This window comes from Myxocyprinus asiaticus, chromosome 24 (assembly GCF_019703515.2).
Source record: "Myxocyprinus asiaticus isolate MX2 ecotype Aquarium Trade chromosome 24, UBuf_Myxa_2, whole genome shotgun sequence".
Lineage (NCBI taxonomy): Eukaryota > Metazoa > Chordata > Actinopteri > Cypriniformes > Catostomidae > Myxocyprinus > Myxocyprinus asiaticus.
Window position 1 is genome coordinate 43,330,005 of NC_059367.1, and position 22,107 is coordinate 43,352,111.

At 38.7% G+C, this 22,107-nt stretch overlaps 1 protein-coding gene across 2 annotated transcripts in view; it reads left to right on the forward strand.

Annotated features, from left to right (window-relative positions):
• The window catches only part of LOC127414894 (serine/threonine-protein kinase WNK2-like), a 160,088-nt gene that overhangs the window by 103,599 nt on the left and 34,382 nt on the right, over positions 1 to 22,107 (forward strand). For both annotated transcript variants that reach the window (XM_051653270.1, XM_051653269.1), the window contains exons 22-25: positions 1,444 to 1,817; positions 6,470 to 6,687; positions 12,312 to 12,512; positions 21,224 to 21,322. In XM_051653270.1, coding sequence (XP_051509230.1) covers positions 1,444 to 1,817; positions 6,470 to 6,687; positions 12,312 to 12,512; positions 21,224 to 21,322 — 892 coding nt within the window. The remainder of the gene's footprint in view (positions 1 to 1,443; positions 1,818 to 6,469; positions 6,688 to 12,311; positions 12,513 to 21,223; positions 21,323 to 22,107) is intronic.

Sequence of the window (22,107 nt, forward strand, 5' to 3'; positions counted from 1 at the left end):
ACATCTTACTGTACGTGTTCACCCACTGAGCCTCTTTGGGCCAAATTTACAGAGGGTGAGGGAGTACGGGCATTCACTAATACTGACTGCGCCGTATTGGCTGGGGAAACTGTGGTTACTGTAGATAATTAAACTCCTTTATGTCCAGCCATGGCCTCTCCCGTTGCACAGAGGCTTCCTTTCACAATTGCACAAGGAGATGTTTCACCCCTCCCCTCACAGGCTGTCTGGGCCTGGCCTATTAGAGGCTGAATTTAAATGCGGCCTTGACACACTCATTGTATGATCACAAATAGGCAGTTTGAATGATAAAGTCATACCGTTTCTATGTACAGTGGCTGAGGTTCTATGTTTCTTTCAGGATCTGTTAGATAAGGGCAGAGCCTTTTCTACTGTGAAGGTTTACCGTGCAACTATTTCAGTATGTCATGCGGGGCTTAGTCTCGCGTAGCCAGACCCATGACTACGGCATAGGTCTGGGCTCTATAACTGCTTCAACTGGCCAAGAACCACCCATTTAGACAGGAAAAGCCCTAACTGACAAGTGAGCAATCAAAGCTGGTTTTGTCATTACGAGGAGTTTAGGGCCAGGGTTATTGGAGATGTTTCGTACCTTAATAAAAATTAGAAATTTGAATATACAGTATGTCGAATTTAAGATAAAAATGCACTTTTGAACGCTACAATGAGCATTCAAATTTTGGATGTGTGCCAAGCACTGATGATGACTTACAGATTCAGTGCTACAAATAAAACCGAACACAGGTGTCTCGAGATACGTTTTAAAGGTTGAATTTCCTTTTAAATTGAAAGCGTATAAAAAAATGCAGTGGTGGAGGTCTTTGCCGGTTGTGATTTGACTATGTCTTGCTTTCTTATCAGAATCTCTTTATTTAATGAAAAACTTTATTTAATGAAAAACACTGTGGTATCGCAGGTATTATGAAGCTTGGTTTGTGATAGTACTATGGCACTGGTATATGCTACTGTGCAACACTAAATTAACATAGTACCGTCTATTGAAGCGTTTCTTTTATTGTTTTACGTTTTTACTTAAGATTTGAGAATATGAACTGGCTAAATCTTTGGACTTTATCATTTTATGCACTTTTGTAAACAAACAGATATGTTCTTTGCATTAAACAATCGCTACATCACAGTGTTGACTGGTTTTTATTGATTTGTTGCACCCTCTTGTGAATGTAGAGTAGGAGACAATGTCGATTTAATAATCAGATGTCTTGTAGATTTTTACCAATACCTAAAATAATGTCTTTAAAATGTCAAATTCACATATAATTTTAATTTTGGTAATATTTCAAAGAAATTCTAATTTAATCCTAATTAGGCATTCCTATTGTAAGATACCTCACTTCTTTTATCAGAGAACCAGTGTTACGAAAGTAACCTAACATTTCATGGTGATTTTTTGTTTGTCTGTAGGACACGCCTGTTTCATTTCCAGAGGCCAGACCAACGATTGCTTGCATTCAGAGTTCAGTGTCAGCTGACGGGAGCGCAACGCAGAGGTTGTGTCTCTCCTCTGACACAGGTGAGGAGGATCAGAGCGCACCTCCACCTGTCAAACCTTCATCAGAGTACAGCGGCAGTGACTTTATGAAGCGGGCGGTGGCTTTCCTGCGGCGATCGGGACACAGCAGCAGCGTGCAGAGCTCTGATTCACCCAGCTGTCCCATGGAAAATGGACACGCCCAATCGGTTGGCAGTCACACCCACTCTGCTTACATCAGCAGCGATAACGACTCCGAGTTTGAGGATGCAGATATGAAACGAGAGCTGCAGAAACTCAGAGAGAAGTGAGTAAAGACACAGATTCCAAAACGGTACAGGAATATTCCAGGTTCAATACAAGTCAAGCTTAACTGAAAGAATTTGTTCCAAAAAGGTTGATAACCACAAAAAAACTCTCAAGTCCCTCCATTTCAGCATTTCAGATGAAAACATATTAGTGTGGACATGGCCTAAAGTGCTCCTCTACTTTTTGTTTTTGTTTGTTTGTTTTTGCCACATGACAACAAAATGGCTGCCTGCATGTTAGTTACACTACCTGATTTTGGGTGGTAATTTAGTACTAAAATTTAGTACATTTTAAAACTGAATTGTTTCACTGCTTATTTTTTAGAAAGAAATAGGAATAAAAAATATTCCAAACTACTTATAACAACATTTAGTTTTTCCAAGAATTCCAGCATTTACTGAGGCCTTTTTTTTTTTTTTTTACTGTTTCTGGAACAGTAGTGTAACAAACTAATAATGACCTCTTATATGTCAGAATATCAAGGAAAATTGTATTCCTCATGACATAACTGCTTCAAGCCCCCCCAAAAATAACAAAATGAACTCAGAAATTAAAAACATTTTTATCATAGAAGAGGTGTATTCAAGTAACTTTTTGTGTGAAATGTATTTTTGAGTATTTTAATAGAAATCAGCAGTAGAGCATCCATTGATCTATTGATATTATACAAATAAATTCAAATAAATGAGAGTCACGTGACGCCATGCGGGGTTCGGACGTGTGAATGACAAGCTCTGTGCACTTTGCACTTCGAACTGTTGGAATTCCTGAGGACGAAGAAGGTCGGGATGTGGTGAAATTCCTGGACGGGCTCTTTCTGAGTCTTCTCGACATAACAGGCCATAAGATGGAAATCGAGCGAGCAAGCGATCCACTGAGGGAGACAGGCCCAGATCAATTCTGGCCAAATTTCTGAGATCATCTGAATCTCAGATCTTGTGTTACGCGAGGCGAGGAGTAATGGAAGGCTTTCTTGGAAGAACCACAGCATTTTCTTGTTTCCAGACTTTGCGAATTTGACAAGAGAGAAACATGACTGATTCATGGAATGCAAGAAACTCTTACATCAACGGAAGGTCGCTTTTGCACTGATGTTCCAGGCCAAATTGAGAATAGATACTAAGGATGGCCGTAAAGTATTGACATGTCCCCAGCAAGCAATGTCCTTCATAAAGTCAGTGGACTGAGTAAGTTATTTTGTGGTTCTCACGTTGCAGCCAAGTGAACCGTCTCACTGAACATCCACTTGATCGTCCGAGGAAGCTGAGCGCCTTTTTTGTTTCTTTTTGTGCTGGTTCCGCCTAGCAGCTGGAGTTTGTTTTGTGTAGTGGCACTCCTTCGGGATAGTGTTGTGGATGAATCTGCACGTTCTTTGTGCTTATGCCTCCTATTGGTTGGAGTTTGTTTTGTGGAGTATTTCTTGCAGGACATTGGAATGATTGGGTCATTTGTTGCACTCATATAGCAGTTGAATGGGCTGGCTCACTGACCAATCATTTGACATGACATTTGGCCGCCTTCCAGTAGAGCTGGGAATCAAAGCTGGATTTCTCGATTCTGAGGCGTTGGGAAACGAGAATCGAATCTAAACGTTGGAATCGACTCCAAAGCTGGAGTTGATTCCTTTCGGGGAAACCGGTTGATATTTTTAGACTGTGTTTATTTCCTTGATCACTGAACTACTACACATTTCAGAAGCCTAACAGCACAAAAACTATTTACAAAAGAATTATAAAATGGCTGCATCTTAACGATCATCAGACTTGACTCTTGAGTCTTTTGTAGTCTGTCAGCATCTGTAAATCCGCTTTGTTTGTTCATCTGTGTTTTAAAACCTTTTACGCAAATTTGTTTTTAATTAACCTCATTTTACACAATTTTACATTCAAATTATTTTATGAAATCAAATTCAAAAACAAAAATTTTAAATACACGTTATAAAATATAATATATTTTTAAAATTGTATGAAATAAACCAGTACAACAACCTGGATTTTTAAATAAATCAGAAGTGTATTGTTTGGACATTGTACAAAAGGTAGTGGATAGTTACTGTACATTATAATATAAACCGAAAACAGAAAATTTCAGTGTAGATTAAATGGTGCTTTTAAGATTATTTTTGGTAGTTCTTCGAAATACAGTCGCATCTACTCAAACTTCCCTCAAATTTATCTCATGGGATTGAAGCATCGTGCTTTGGTATGTGCATACAGGCCTTGATTTAATTTGAGAATGGACCTATTAATAGTAAATGTCATTCATGCTATTATAAATAGTGCAAAGAACGCTAGTGAGCTGTTTATTTTGAGATTTAACTTTACCTCCTGTTTTTTTTTTGTTTTGGAATCGAAAAAGATTCCAAAACCAGGAATCGGAATCCGAGTCGATTTCCAAATTTCTGGAATCTAACAGCCCTACCTTCCAGTGGCCCAAACAGGGCATTAAGTATTTTGGCATTTTATTCCCAGCAAATTTGTGTGAGTTAATTTTGACCCTTTAAATAAAAGGTGTGGGCAAGTGGGCTTCATTACATTTATCTATGATTGGGAATGTTAATATTATTAAAATGAATTGTATTCCAAAATTCAACTACCAGTTGCAATCTCTCCTTGTAGATGTCCCCCTCTCTTATTTCAAGCAATTTGATAGCATAGCGAAGTCCTTCATTTGGAATGAAAAATGTCCCAGGTTACATTTCAATAAGTTACATAGGCCGATTGACAAAGATTTTGTTTTATTATTATGCTTTCGGTCTCAGACATTTGGCTCATTGGTTGCTTTCACCTGAGAGAGCCCCTCCCTGGTTTTGTATTGAACAGGAAGTTCTTGCTCCTATTTCGCCATTGCAAAGCTTTTCTATCAAACTAATCGGAGAAGTTAAGTTATACCCCGTTATCTCACATTTGCATTTGGTATGGACAAAAGTGTCCAGAGTGTTTAATTCAGACATTTATTTAAATGTTGCTTTGAGCATATGGCTGAACCTCAAATTATGTTTTAATAAGTCCCCTTTCTGCTGGTCAGAGTGGATTGTGAGGGGGGTTACTTCACTCGGTGACCCATATGAGAGTGGAGTGTTTAGATCCTTTGAAAATTTGGTTCAACATTTTGGGATTCCCAGATCTCAGTTCTTTAGGTATTTACAGCTGCGCCACATGCTCTGTACTATTTTTGGGAGTTGCACACACCCCCCTAAAGTGGCAGATACTCTGGGAGTGGTGATTACTGCTTTTGGAAAAGGTCATGAGGCATCAGTGTATTACTCCCTGCTAATTCAGAGTCTGGGGGATGGAGCTTCAACTTCTCTCAAGAGATTATGGGAGAAAGATTTAAATTTGATATTGGAGGAGGGAGTGTGGGCTAGGATTCAAAAAAAATGTCAAGTCTGTATGTAGAGAGGGAAGGGTGCTCCTTATGCAATTCAAGATTTTACATAGATTCTATTGGACCCCCTCTAGATTGTATAGGCTTGGTCTTAAAGACACACCCACCTGCTGGCGATGCCAATCAGAAGATGGAGACACAACCCATGTTTTTTGGTGGTGTGTTAAGATCCAAGAATTTTGGTTGAAGGTTCAGAGTTTTATATGTGGCGTATTGGGCACTCAAATTTCATTTTGCCAAACTCTGTATTTTGGGCGATGGGGCGGTCAACAATATGGGGGATAAACACACAAAAAAATTGGGTTCTGGCCAGTGTTATGATTGGCAGGCTGATTATTTTAAGGGGATGGAAGTTGGATGGAGCGCCCTGTTTTTCGGAGTGGTGTGCGGAGATGGGGAGGGTGGCAGCTTTCGAGGAGTTGTCATGGGGTTTTGGGATTTGTTTGATAGGAAATGGGGCAGTTATTTAGCATTTTTGGGGCACTCTTGGGGAGAGAGAAGAATAGTTTAATTATGTATGATTATTATATTTTATTTTTTGTTTTCTTTTTTTTTTGGTTATTTTTTTGTGTGTGTATTCTTATATGTGACCACAGGGGTGTTCGTTGGGGGACAGGGTGGGGTTGCTGATTGGGGAGGGGGAGGGGTAATAGTCGGGGTTAAATGTTAAATGTTGATTCAATGTATATATGTTGTGTTTTTCTTTGCTATATATCTATGAATCAATAAAAAACGTTTTAATGAAAAAGAAATACATAAATGTAAATAAAACAACATTAAAAAATATTATTATCAGCATAACAATTTGAGTAACTCTATTGCAATAATTTATTGAAATAATAAATAAATATAGATTATTCCACACTATTTATACCAACATTTATTTTTTCAAGAATTTCAGCTTTTAATGAGACTTATTTATTTATTTATTTATGTATTTATTTATTTATTACTGTTTCTGAACAGTTACACCACTTAGGCTAGACATTTTTTACTTTTACTTCAAAATTACCTTAATTGCAAAATATTTAAATGCTGCAGTTAATTGCTACTGTACGTTTTTGACTCCGTGATATGCATTAGGTTGTTTTCTAGTTTAATTGTTGTATTTAGTGTAAATGTATCTGTTCACATTTAATGTTGTCACTCCTAAATGGTCATTCATTCAAAAATCACATAATATCAAGTTGCAGAGACAGTTGCAGAGTAGCTTTGCCAACAGTGATCGCTTTGAAACGTTTCTAAACTCTTGTTTCTCTGTAGGCATATGAAGGAGATCTCGGAGCTTCAGGCTCTTCAGAGAGGAGAGATCGAGCAGTTGTATTCTCGCTTGGGTCGTCCTGTTCCGCCCAGCGTGGGCTTCCTGCATGCAGTGCCCCCTACAGGCCGTCGCCGCAGGGCTTCCAAACACAAGCTGAAAGGAAGCCGACTGCTCAATCCCATGGTGCAACAGCTCAAGAACACCCGGAGCAACAGCTCAAGTAAGTATGCAAGCGTGTGTGTGCCTGAATACCGTTTGAATGTTTTAAATGAGTCAAGAAATTTAAGCTGGCTGCACGCCATCTGAGACAAAATACAGGGATCGTTAAAGATTTATTTTGTCAAAATCTACAGTCTTGGATGAATTTGTGTGACATACAGCGGCTGATTAATTGTCTTTGCAATGAATAGTAGCCTCTGACAAAATTCTGGCATTTTGTGTTGCAGTCTTGCAGTGTGACAGCTGTCTAATAAAGAACAAAGCACAGTATATGGGTGTTTCTTCAACGTCAGGCACTTTTAGCACTGTGGACTCCTAGAAAGTAAAGTCTCTTTAAAACATTTTAAACATGGGGGGCTGGGTAGCTCAGCAAGTAAAGACGCTGACTACCACACCTGGAGTCACAAGTTCAAATCCAGGGCATGCTGAGTGATTCCAGTCAGGCATCCTAAGCAACCAATTGGCCTGGTTGCTAGGGTGGGTAGGGTCACATTGGGTTAACCTCCTCGTGGTCGCTATAATGTGGCACTCGCTCTCGGTGGGGCACATGGTGAATTGTGCGTGGATGCTGCGGAGAACAGTGTGAAGCCTCCACATGCGCTAGGTCTCCGTGGTAACACGCTCAACAAGCCACGTGATAAGATGCATGGATTGGCATCTCAGACGCAGAGGCAACTGAGATTCTTCCTCCACCACCCGGATTGAGGCGAGTCACTACGCCACCACGAGGACTTAGAGCGCATTGGGAATTGGGCATTCCAAATTGGGGAGAAAAGGGGAGAAAATCCAAAAAGAAAACATTTTATACACTCTCACTAGTTGATTTAATTAGTCAACTAACAATGTCCAACAGAGTATGTAAATGAATCGCAGGAAATGTATGTCATTTTTGTGTCATTCCCAGCACATCTCAAATTCTGTATCGTGTTTAATAGAATTCTGTGCTGGAAATAAACATTTTTTTTCCTGCTTACGCTAATTACATTGGTAATATTTTAAGTGTTCTAAATACACACAATTAATATTTTCACACGTTTTGCATAATTTGGTAAAATTACACCCAATAGAAAAGATCTAAATCTTTGTTTAGATTGTTATTGTTTAATACATGTCATCATTTTTAATTATATAATGTATTTTCATTGTTTAATACTGAAAGTCAGGGTCTGGGACAAGACTAAAAAAGTAAAATCATTTAAAATCTGTACCTAAAAGAAATGTGAAAAATACCAAAAATAAATAATGAAGGCCTGGTAAAAAGTTTCCAATCCTGTTTTAAGTGACCTTCATAGAAATATAAGAAAAATAAATGAACCACTTTGACATGAAATTCCTCAAAGTTGAAGAAACACCCATAAACTATATGTGTATGTGTATATATATATATATACATATACTGTATACATACATATATATATCAGGGGTCGGCAACCTATGCACGCGGAGGGGTAATCATTGGCATGTCAGCAACGGCGAGAGAGGAGTAGACTATTTTATTGACATGAAATGCCGCACCTGCATTCCAGTTTGCATCTTGATGTAATCCTCATGATCACGCAGTGTGTTTTCATAAGCTGAATGGGAGGCTAAACAAAAAGTTAAAATGTGCTGAGACTGTAGTGTACCCAACAGACTCGTGCAGCGCATGCAAGCCATTACCGCATCACGAGCCGGCAGCGCTTGACTTTCGGTTAATCACGCGAGTAAACGCGCCCGCTTTGTTTCGGTCAGGCTGCACAGATGACAGCCTACATTCCGTGTTTCATTTGTTTCTTTTTGCTTTCAGAACAACACATCATTTTATAAGGAAAACACCACTATTAATCCTTGAGATTTCCAACCCAACATACAGGTACACCGCCCTTAAACCATGGTCACACTCAAAATTACATTAAACAATTAACAGAGAAAACATAAACCCACATCATGGGTTCAAAATATAAGTCTATTCAGATATAAATTAAACCTGGAAATAAAGTTTTAGGATTTTGCAGGTGTGATTCACTGAAAAGGGCTAAATAGATGATCAGCATGTGATGCGCGAATGGCATGCACGTGCAGCGCGAGTCTCGTCACACTTTAATAGTGTTTAGTCTCCCATTCAGCTGATGAAAACATGCTGCATGATCATGAAGAAGGATTACATCAAGATGTAGAATGGAATGCAGGTGTGAAAAACTTCTTATAAATAAAATGGCCTGCTCCTCTCTCACTATTACTTGTGTGCTAGTGATTACCCCTCTGCGTGATTGAGTAAAATGTATGACATAATATAATAAATATTTAAGATTCCACACAATTTCATTATTATTTCATGAGAATTTTAGTAATCAAATAAGCAGATTTGTGACATTTACTGTGTTAACTAATTTTGTACAAAAGGACAGGTTTTCTTTCATTAAATAAGAATCAGAATGAGCTTTATTGTCAAGTATACTTAAACATACAAGGAATTTGTCTTGGTGACAGAAGCTTCCAGTGCACAAACAATACAGCAACAAGAGAGAGATAATAATAAAGAAATAGAATAAAAATAAAAAATGAATAGAAAATAAAGTGTATATATATAAATACACAATAGAACAATATATATATATATATATATATATATATATATATATATATATATATATATATATATATACGTATGTACAATATACAAATCTGTTAAATACAGATAGTGCAAGGGAATGTAATGGCAGAAGAGGTAGGATATGCTGGATGAATATAAATAGACTAAGCTGTGTATTGCACATTAATTATTGCTCAATGGGGCAGTTTTAAATGTTCATGAGATGGATAGCCTGAGGGAAAAAATTGTACCTGTGCCTGATGGTCCTGGTGCTCAGTGCTCTGTAGCGCCGACCAGAAGGCAACAGTTAAAAAAGGTATTGGGCAGGGTGAGTGGGGTCCAGAGTGATTTTTCCAGCCCTTTTCCTCACTCTGGAAGTGTAGAGTGTACAGTTCTTGAAGGGAGGGCGGGGGCAACCAATAATCCTCTTAGCAGTCCGAACTGTCCTTTGTAGTCTTCTGATGTCTGATTTCATAGCTGCACCAAACCAGACAGTTACTGAAGTGCAGAGAACAGACTCAGTGACTGCTGAGTAGAACTGTATCAGCAGCGCCTGTGGCAGGTTGAACTTCCTCAGCTGGCGAAGGAAGTACATCCTCTGCTGGGCCTTTTTCACAATGGAGTCAATGTGGGTCTCCCACTTCAGGTCCTGTGAGATGGTAGTGCGCCTGGAACCTGAATGACTTCACTGCTGCCACAGTACTGTTTAGAATGGTGAGGGGGGTCAATGTTGGGGTGTTCCTCACAAAGTTCCAGGTTGTTTTGACTACCCCAGTGAGCCAGCTGTTCAGCCCCCCTTCTGTTTGCAGACTCATCATCATCTTGGGTGAGGCCGATGACAGTAGTGATGTCTGCAAACTTCAGGATCTTGACAGAGGGTCCTTGCATTGGCATACAGGGAGAAGAGTAGTGTGGAGCGCACACATCCCTGGGGGGCACCAGTGCTGATTGTACATGTGCTGGAAGTGAATTTCCCCTGTCTCACTAGCTGCTGCCTGTCCGTCAGAAAGCTGGTGATCCTCTGACAGATAGACGTGGGAACAGAGAGTTGGTGTAATTTAGTCTGGACAATAGCTGGGATGATGCTGTTGAAAGCTGAACTGAAGTCCACAAAAAGGATCCTTGCATATGTCCCTGGTCTGTCCAGATGCTGCAGGATATGATGCAATCCCATGTTGACTGCATCATCTACAGACCTGTTTTCTCGATAAGCAAATTGAAGGGGATCTAGAAATGGTCCAGTGATGTCCTTCAGGTGGGCCAACACCAGTCTCTCAAATGACTTCATGACCACAGACGTCAAGCGATGGGTCTGTAGTCATTAAGTCCTGTGATTTTGGGTTTCTTTGGAACAAGAATGATCATTGAGCATTTGAAGCAGCATGAGACTTCACACTGCTCCAGTGATCTATTGAAGATCAGTGTGAAGATGGGGGCCAGCTGGTCAGCACAGGATTTTAGACAAGTGGGTGAAACACCATCTGGGCCCTGTACTTTCCTTATCTTTTGTTTTTGGAAGACACAGCACACCTCCTCTTCACAGATCTTAAGTGCAGGTTGAGTATCAGGAGGGGGGAGGAGGGGGGTTGCAGGAGGTGTTGATTTTTGTGTGAAGTGAATGTCAGAGCGGGTGTGGGGTGTGAGATTGGGCCTTTCAAATCTACAGTAGAACACATTCAGGTCATCAACCAGTTGTTGGTCCGCTACAGTGTTGGGGGTAGGAGTCTTGTAGTTAGTAAGCTGTTTCAGGCCACTCCACACTGATGCAGGGTCGTTAGCTGAAAACTTGTTTTTCAGCTTATCAGAATAGCTTCTTTTAGCCACTCTAATTTCCTTATTCAGTGTGTTCCTGGCCTGATTGTACAAGATTTTATCCCCACCTCTGTAAGCATCCTCTTTTGCCTGATGAAGCTGCCTGAGTTCTGCTGTAAACCACGGTTTGTCATTGTTGTATGTTAAATAAGTCCTAGTAGGAATGCACATATCCTCACAGAAACAGTTATATGATGTCACAGTATCTGTGAGCTCATCCAGATTGGTGTCTGCTGCCTCAAAAACACTCCAATCAGTGCAGTCAAAGCAGGCTTGTAGTTCCAGCTCTGCTTCATTGGTCCAATTCTTTACAGTCTTTACTACAGGTTTAGATCATTTTAGTTTTTGCCTGTAGGTTGGAAGAAGATGAACCAGACAGTGATCAGAGAGTCCCAAAGCTGCTCTAGGGGCAGAGCGATTTGTATCCTTTATTGTTGTGTAGCAGTGATCCAGTATGTTTCTGTCTCTGGTTGGGCATGTAATGTGCTTTTGTATTTGGGCAGAGGTTTGCTTTGTTAAAATCCCCAGGAATAATAATAACTGTGTCCGGGTATTGTTGTTCCGTGTCTGTGATTTGATCAGCCAGCTATTGCAACGCTGCATTTACGCACGTGTGTGGCGGGATATAAACACTCACCAGATTAAACGAGGAAAACTCCCATGTTGAGTAGAAAGGCTTACAGTTGAAAAAGAGCACTTCCAAATTAGGACAGCACATCTTCTTTAACGTTGTTACATCAGTACATCAACTTTCATTGATATAAAAGCGTGTTCCACCGCCTCTCGTTTTCCCCATTAATTCCGTGACTAAAGCACTTTCACAAGATGCTCTGTGAAAATTCACATGCAGGATCATGATTATATCATAATCTTCGGGTTTTCACTTAAACTGTTATGCTTATAATTTGTAAAGAAAAAGAAACAATTAAATTAGAAAAATTTTCACAAGTGGACTCAAACTTCAGAAAATCACATACATGTGCATGTTTTTTGGGGGGGATTTGCTGACCCTTGATATATATATATTTGCAATTTTCACAGTGATATCAAGCAATTATTGTGCATGATATGAAACTAGAAGCTTTTTTTGCTTTGATCAAATATTTTGATTGTCACATGTAACACATTCAAGTGATATAAAATAATTACTTTATACAAGTAACACAATGATGTAATGCATTACTTTTATGGTGTTAAGTGCAGTATATCATTGTTCAAACTGTCCTGTGACTGTCCTGTAGCTGAGACGTGCTCCAGTGTTTCGGGTTCTCCAGTCAAAAGTTCTGTTCTGGGCGACAGTTCTGTGGGCTCCAGCACTGCCACACTGAGTCCTATATCAGATCCACTAGAGCTGGTCCAAACCCAACAGCCCTGCTCACTGAAGAGCTCTCTGTCCTCAGACAACATCTACAGCCCCAACACACACACAACTCACACACAAGGTAAACACACACACGCTGCTGGTATACAGAGGAGTCTGTCAAGGGTATGCACTGATTTACTGTAAATCTATCTGACACACTGTCCTAACCAGGCGTGACTGGTTGGAATCGTTGCCAAATGGAATTATAAAAATAATCACTCAATTTTAATTGAGCTGCTGTCTTAATCTGTGTGTTTTCAAATATTTGAAGGAAAGGCTTCAGCTGAGGAAGTTTTAAACACGTCACGCATCCCTTCTGTCTTTCGGCAAATTGTGGTCCGATTAACGTGTGTACATGCTGGAAAAAGCCAAGCTACAATCGTATTATCCAAGTCTGTTAGTCCAACTTCACAAAATCATACAATTGCAGTCAACTAAAGCATTTATATGACATTTTAAAAAGACAAATTATTATTTTAAGACCCCAATATACTTCATACAAAATCGAAAAACAAACAGATGTGACGACATATAGAACAAAATCTGACTAAAAATGAGTTTTTGCGTTCATTTCAATGGTTCGTAGCAACTTGCCTTGGTGAACTTTTAGGAAAACTTCTAACCGACTGCTAAACACCTTCTTACTGCCATTGGTCCACATCATTGGTAGGTGTGACCTAAAGCTCCGCCTACCTTGCTTATTTGTTTGTTTTTCAGTCAGTATTCAACTTGAACACACCACCGTGCAAGACCATGCCATGTGATTTTTTTTTGTTGTTGTTTGATTCGTCTACAAAATGAATCAAATGTATTCAAATACTCTCAAGTGCTCATTCACTCATGTGCCATCTGCAGCGAAAGTCATTCACATATCTGCCCAAAGTAACATATGCCTCTCTTATCATCATTCTTTTGTCTGTATTATGAATTTTAACACTCTTTTATACACCAATCTTTGCAGTAGTATCAGTGTCATCATAAATTACAATAACAGAGTGTAATCGGCGCATATTATGGCCTCGTATAGCATGTTAGCGCATTAGCATCATGAATGCTTAATGTAAACAAGAAAATTACACCTAATCTATTGCATATATTACTTTAAATCATCATAGAGTGATTAAAACAACTTCTTTTACTGACCTGAATCTACTCATAGAATGAGGCATAAAGTCATTGATAACACATTTTAATATCACATTAGTTTCATTTTTACATGTAGTGTCTTCATATTTAAATACTCCTCTAAATGCCTCCCACAGTGGTGTGGTGGGTGTCTGAATGTTCAGGAACAGTTTACCGTTGCTCGGCTGTTTAGAACTTCTTTTTATGAAGAACGAATAATTATTTCTCTGGAAGTATATCGGGGTCTTTAAAATTCAACTTTCAAATTGAACTTTTATAGTGCATGTAAACATACTGAATGTTTAAAAACAGGTTTTTAATACTCCCTTTATCTGCAATAGAGTGCAACAGTCTGGTTCTGGAAGTAAAGATCCCATTCATTTTCTCCATAGGGGAATTCATTTTGAACTCTAACTCAAAAACTTTTAAAGACAGGCTTACTGTGAGCTCTGTGCTTGTTAATTGATGGTATATGTTTCTGTTGAAGCTATCAGTCTGCGTTATTTAATCTTCATTTTTTTCGAAATTGTGTTTAATAACAAAATTCTGATGAAGAACTACACTACCCATGATCCTGAGGGGAAAATCCACCAATCAGAGAATCACGCCAAAAGAGCTCTGCAGCTCCGCCCACTCCCATGATGCACTGTATATGATGCAATCGAGTCGCTCACCCTACACTCTCAAACTACTAATATACAGTTGTGCTCAAAAGTTTGCATACCCTTGGAAAATTGGTAATATATGTACCAATTTTAAAGAAAACATGAGTGAGCAGGCAAAACACATTTCTTTTATTTCTTATGGGATTCATATTCAACTGTAGGTTATAACAGAATGGCACAATCATAAAACTAAACATGGCAACAAAGAAAAAAATGAAATGACCCCTGTTCAAAAAATCTGCATACCCGTAGTTCTTAATACTGTGTATTGCCCCCTTTAGCATCAATGACAGCGTGCAGTCTTTTGTAATAGTTGTCTATGAGGCCCCAAATTCTTGAAGGTGGTATAGCTGCCCATTCATCTTGGCAAAATGCCTCCAGGTCATGCAGAGTCTTTGGTCGTCTTGCATGAAACGCATATTTGAGATCTCCCCAGAGTGGCTCAATGATATTACGGTCAGGAGACTGTGATGGCCACTCCAGAACCTTCACCTTTTTCTGCTGTAACCACTGGAGGGTCAGCTTGGCCTTGTGCTTAGGGTCATTGTCATGCTGGAAAGTCCAAGAGCGTCCCATGCGCAGCTTTCGCGCAGAAGAATGCAAATTGTCTGCCAGTATTTTCTGATAACATGCTGCATTCATCTTGCCATCAATTTTCACAAGATTCCCCGTGCCTTTAGAGCTCACACCCCCCAAAACATCAGTGAGCCACCACCATGCTTCACAGTGGGGATGGTATTCTTTTCATTATAGGCCATGTTGACCCCTCTCCAAACATAGCGCTTATGTTTATGACCATAAAATTCTATTTTGTTCTGGTCATTCCAAATTACAGTGTGCCAGAAGCTATGAGGCATGTCAAGGTGTTGTCGGGCATGTTGTAACCGGGCTTTTTTGTGGCATTGGTGCAGTAAAGGCTTCTTTCTGGCAACTCAACCATGCAGCTCATTTTTGTTCAAGTATCGTCATATTGTGCTCCTTGAAACAACCACACCGTCTTTTTCCAGAGCAGCCTGTATTTCTCCTGAGGTTACCTGTGGGTTTTTCTTTGTATCCCGAACAATTCTTCTGGCAGTAATCTTTCTTGGTCTACCTGACCTTGGCTTGGTATCAAGAGATCCCTGAATTTTCCACTTCTTAATAAGTGATTGCACAGTACTGACTGGCATTTTCAAGGCTTTGGATACCTTTTTATATCCTTTTCCATCTTTATAATGTTCCATTACCTTGTTACGCAGGTCTTTTGACAGTTCTTTTCTGCTCCCCATGGCTCAGTATCTAGCCTGCTCAGTGCATCCACGTGAGAGCTAACAAACTCATAGACTATTTATGCACAGACACTAATTGCAATTTAAAAAGCCACAGGTGTGGGAAATTAACCTTTAATTGCCATTTAAACCTGTGTGTGTCACCTTGTGTGTCTGTAACAAGGCCAAACATTCAAGGATATGTAAACTTTTGATTAGGACCATTTGGGTGATTTCTGTTATCATTATGATTTAAAAAGGAGCCAAACAGCTATGTGATAATAAATGGCTTCATATGATCACTATCCTTAAATAAAAGACAGGTTTTTTTTTTGCATGATCAGTCATATTTTCAAAATCAATGCCAAAATTTCACAATTTCTGCCAGGGTATGCAAACTTTTGAGCACAACTGTATTTGGAAATATCTGAATATTTGGCAATAAAATTAAAATATGTTGTTTCTATACTTATAATCAACAACTTTAAATCAGTAGTTTTATATTTTTCCATCTTTTACGTCATTTGCAATGCTTCATGGGATTGTAGTTCATACCCTGATTAAGGACGTTAAGTACACTCTCTTGAATCTTTGTGTTTTTTTCTGATTTTCAAACACTTTTTTGCTTCACATCAAAGTTTGTAATGTTGTGATTCACCTCGGAGCTGGTTGGTTTGGTTCATGGCTTACAACTCTTTTATGAAGGATTTTATGAATTCCCTAGGGAAAAAATGAATGGGGAAAAATACTTCTGGAACCAGGAAGGCTGAAAAAATGGGCGAGCACTGTTGAACTCTATTGCTTGGACAAATGTACAGTCCCGCACCAAACTCTGAGAGTTTGGCACTGGTTGAGCCAATGTTGCTGTGTTGGGCTGGTTGGGATGTGCCACAGAGACAGTGTTTACATTTTTGAGAGGAATAAACCTCTGAATTGATTACTTTTAGTGGACTCTGCAAAGTATTTTAACACAGAAAAAATGACACACTTCAGCTTTTACTCTGAATATTAAAAGTACTTTTTACACATAGCAAAATCACAAAACCACAGCCAATCAGAACATACACAATGTGTAAAATACAGCTATGTGGAAGAGGATTCTGGACCAATGAGATTTCACTGTGGGCGAGGCTACCCAGCGCAATGCAACAAAAATAAGAACCGAACAATCAACAACATGTTAATGTGACAGATCATATTTATTGGTATTTTAATCAATCCTTTATCACATGGAGCCTGGTTAGGACACAGTGTGAAAGTCATTTCTAGTTACAGAAGACAATGGTGTGAGAGGTGCTTCACTGATCTGTGTCATGATATATCATATATCATGTTTTATCACTTCAACCTCCGTCTCCGGTTTTCACACACATATCCCACACGCATGAGATGATGTTATTGCCAACTCAGTCACAGTCCCCCTCATACCTGTGCATCATTTAAATGGAGTCAAAAACGGTTCCTCTTTGCCAGGCAATCTGGTATTGAAATGAAACGATCTGGTAGACAAAAATCATAATGACTTATTCTGGTTGGTCAGTAGACATTTTCACACATGCAGCCTTTGCCTTTTAGAGGTCAAGTGTCTTCACTGTAAGAAATTGCTGGATTTGCGCAAGGTTTGTGAATTAAACAAGATATCCACATATTTGTAGACATTATATGACACCAGTTTTATTGCTATTTGCCTTTTTGTCATTAGACAAGGAAGTAAAAATTTACAGGGAAGAGTTAAAAGCGCAAGCACTTTAATTATGAGATTGTGTGTGTTTGAGCCTCGGCTCTGATAACTGAGTCTTAAATAAGTCTTTGTTGCACGCTGGTCTATTATTGTGGGAACCCGATGGCACGTAACAACAACTAACTGAGACTCGCCGTTTTCACGTCTCAGACAGATCCTTCTCATGCAAACAGGTGATTCTTGGTGCCATCACGGCTTGCAAAACTAATCGGCCAAATGGGAAAATGTATTGGCCGACGCTGATACAGTAATTAAAAAAACAAAAAAATGTTGGCTCTAGTTAGGATGCTCTAAAAGCCTGTCAAGAAAACTTGGGGTCATATTTCAGCCCACAATCAAAAGAAATACATTTAGTTTTTCTAGAAACATTTTCATAGACTCGCGTTACAATACCTAGACTTTTGCTAAATGATTTTTATGTGGCTCGTTGAACATATTGCGACAGTTTCCTGGTGAAATGAACACCAGAGGTGCAACAACAACAATGACTTTTATTCACTTTCACTCAAATCAAGAGTAAAACAGCAGATTATCAGTTCATAATCAGATCACTTTTCACCCTGTTCCTCACACAATGCTATCTTATGACATTTGAACACTTTTACTATAGCACATGACTTGTTTTAACATTTGCATTACATAATCAATTACATTTACAAGCTTGTTCGAGAGTGATCAAATTGTGCGGTAGCTCAGCTGATAGAGCGTTGCACTTGTGATGTAAATGAGTGGGGTATGAGTCCTGAAGAGCACACGAGTCCACACGTGAGCCAAAAGTGTCTAGAAGCACCACAAAATGTTGTGGTTGTGTTTTTCATCTCACATTTGTTTTTCTGACACTATCTGTCAGGTTTAGGTTTAAGATTTAGGGCAGGGAGGTAGTTTTTGTTGATTTAAAACTCAATAGAGCATTAACCTTAAAAACATAATCTGTTTGGGAGAACATTTAACTCGCTTTTAACGCCACACAGTGGACAATTCACTTTGAAAATGCTGTGATATATGTAATGACCCAAGTAGTTATTTTGAAAATTTTTGCCACAATAATGTAATTTTCATGAAATCAGGCTGAAAATTAAGCCTATTTTTAGGACCATTAAGATTTTTTTATTTATTTATTGTAAAATTAACAATTAAGCAAGGAATAATTGTCAACGGACCATTGAATTATTGAAAAATAATGCACACCGGAGGTGGTAATGCAGTCACGACACGCAGCAGAGTGATCGTTGCACCTAGTTCGAAAACGTCACTTTAGAACTAGACGGAGGCTTGCGAGGCTTGCGCTGCTTAACTGGAGCACTTACTGGAGTAACGAGATTGTGAGAGTTTGTGTTTGAGTGATCGAAACAGAGAATCTCAGAAACTGAGAGAGATCGCCTGTGGGATTACCTTTATTTGTTGCAGCTTCTCAGCAGCAGCGAGTGTTGCCATATTTCTTTTGTAAACCTTAACAACTGTTTTAACCCTACTGAGATGCAGGTGTGCGCTGACATGATGGCTCTGTTTTTCTCTCACAAGTAAGTGTGTGTGTAATGCGTATAATGTATGTGTGTCCACGTGTGTGTGGGAGTGTGTAAGGGGGGGGGGGGTGGAGCGTGAGGGTGTTTCCCACAGATATTTCAGATAATATAGAAACTGTTGTATTGATCAAGTGTATCTAGCGCTGATACAGCTCAAGCCTTCGTTGCTAGTTCTAGTAACAAGGTTGTGTGTGTGTTTGTGTGTGTGTGTGGGCAGGTTTAGGTGTGACCGAAAGAGAGGGGAGGGTTAGCGCGGTAATTTCCATGATAGCTATGTGAGGCTGATTAGGGCAAAATACATTGAAACATAAAACGTTTCACATATTAAAAGTTATTTCTGATAATATAAACTGTTTTATTGAATTGTATGTGTGTGTGGGTGAGATGAGAGCGAAAGAGAAGGAGCCCAAGGATGCTTTTCAATTGAAATAAATGTAGGATATTATAGACATTGTTTGTCATTCTTATCTGATGTACTTAACCAATGTCTTTGTTTTAATTGGTTATTTTGTTGCAGTAGCCTGTACAGCTCTTTGAAATAACTGAAATAATTTGGCAAAGTGATATAGAACCGTTATGCGGTCAAGACCTGGTCTTCATAGCTGTGCGTTTACTTGAAAATAATTGCACACCTTAGAATGTCCGTCAACCAATCAGAATCAAGCATTCAACAGACCCTTGTCTTAATATGCACAATTAAGCAGTTAATTCAGATTTAATTTTGAACAATGCTTTAACCTCCTGAGACCCCTGCGTGACTGCTGTGTGCATTTTCCATTTTTCTTTTTGATTTGTAACTAGTAGCACCTAATAAACAAGCCAAAAAAATAATTTCTAGAGCAAATAGTTTTCCTAAAAATGTATGTCCACATATGTGGACAGCGAGACTACATTGTGAAATTTTAAATAACACTAAGCTATAGAAATTCAGATTTTTGTCATCACATTGTTTATTATGTTTCCAGGAGTGTTGATTATTCATGTTTTTGAGACATTACAGACAATAGATCAGAAATTAGCATAATTCATTCTGATTTAAAGTAATGTCCAACATCATCCAATCACTGCCAACCATGTTAAAATAAAATGATACATGATAAATTCTGAATCTATGTACTGATTATCATTGTCACATGTCTGTCAAACATGTTGAGTGATCCAAACATCATCTGCAGCCTGAAACTGAACTTTTGATCTGATTTTAGGAGTGAATGCACTTAGCTGCATAGAGAGATATAGGTTGCTCCCTTGCTCACTATTTAGTGAATGACTTAACCTCCAGTGTGCTGTCTGACTGCACTGGTCTCAGAACAGTTTCAAATGCACCTTAACTTTTTTTTTTAGCTTTTGGATGAACTCATTTATTCTCAGTGTGATAATGCACAGTAAATATAGGAATGCATTTACTAATGTTAATGAACAGAATCATATTGTACAGTGATAACAAAATCAAATATAATAAAATGTATATTAAAATGAAGTGAAATGATCCACAGATGTGTTAATGTTGAAACATGTTTTTTCTACTTTTGAGGAAATGCGGTGTGAGTTTCCACATATGTGGACATCATGTTTATCGGTGTGCTGACGTACGAAAAATGAATGGATTTTTTAAATGCGGCATATCAAACGAAACTGTATACTCTCCTCTTTACAACCAAACAGGTTTCAATCAAAAAACTTTGAGATATTTCTTACCACAGGCACTTTTGTTGACGCTGCTTCTGTAGGAGCGCTTCACAGAAATCAACAGCATGCTGTTGTGTCATGTGACTCTTAAATGACAGTGTAGAGTCTTGTGAACAGTATTCAGTCGGTTTGTATTCATTTAAATTATGCATTGTGTAAAGCGAAGTCAAAATACAACATCCACGCATGGGAATGTGGGGGTCGCACAAGGTAAAAAAATAATTTCTGAATGCCGTTTACTTGTGTGCTTAGTTGATCTAGTTGAAAATCAGTTTTCTTGAATCTGAAGTTTGTTTTCTGCACCATTAGTGACACCAATCGGAACTGCAACTCTCCTCCATGTTCCATTGGTTGTACCAACAGACAGCCCTGCTCCACACTCATGCCACTGGTTGAGTTGTTGACATTGTGCAGTTCCAAATATATTGAGGTGGTATGTGAATGATAACAATATGTAAAAACACTGAAAGCTGTTGCTCATGTGAATAACAGATGTGGGCCCTTTACTGGAAAAGTTACTACAGAAATGTAACTGCAAATGGGTTTCATGTGTGAAAGTGGCTAATGATAAAAAAAGAGGATTGTTTCATATTCTCCATCATTAGAAACACACACTTCCACAGCCACATGTACATTAAACGCTTGATCCGTGTTGTGTGTGCTGATATAATGTGTGTTGATGGGGGTCTGATCGGACCTCTGCCTGCTGTTACACCTGTCTCTCTCTCTCTCTCTCTCTCTCTCTCTCTCTCTCTCTCTCTCTCTCTCTCTGTTTTCCTCTTATATTCATCTGTTCACAGGCTGGACCGTTTACCACCAAACATCCGAGCGAGTCACCTATAAATCTAGTAGCAAACCACGCACTAGATTCCTCAGTGGACCCGTGTCTTTGTCCATCTGTTTGTATTTGTTCTACTTTTCTTCTATTAACCATCATTCCCTTACTGATTTAATTTTCTTTTTATCTCTCACATACACTAACACACACTCATTTACACCCATTTCATTTCCATGTTCATATCAGATGGCACTTTCCATGAATAGAGTACAAAAATATTATATATAATATAAATATAAAAATATAATATAAAATAAGATTGCTCATATGTTTTGTTTGATTTCCTGAGGTTGATGATTGACCTGCACTGAAAACCCTATTAAATTGATTTAACTCAACTGATTGAGTAATCTCATTGCCTCAATTGAATTGAGTAATGGCCTCTCCAGACTTGTGTAATCAAGTTTACTTACCTTGGAGGGAGAAGTCGAAATACATTTTTGTGGTAATCAACATTATGCCATATATGCTGTCGATCGAGCTTAACTTATATTGAACCCGGAATATTCCTTTAAATAATCATCAAAATGAAATGTAATTAATGAAATAATAGATAACAGGGCTGCAGATTTAGACTATATCTACAGTATTTACTACTCAGTCAGTAGGGGTTTGCTAGTTTGGGACCAAATTTTGGTTTGTAGTAAATGATGAGCTTAAATTTTCCATAAATTAAAGATAAAAAAAAAAATGTTCTTCTATTTTTCTTACAGTAACTTAAGCAACAGGGTTGAGTTGAGCCTGACGAATGCAGTCAACACGAACGTTTTTGTAAAAATTTAGAAAATCAGATTTTTTTCCGTCATGCTGTGGAAAGGATCCAAATGATTTCAGTTCCAGTTTTAA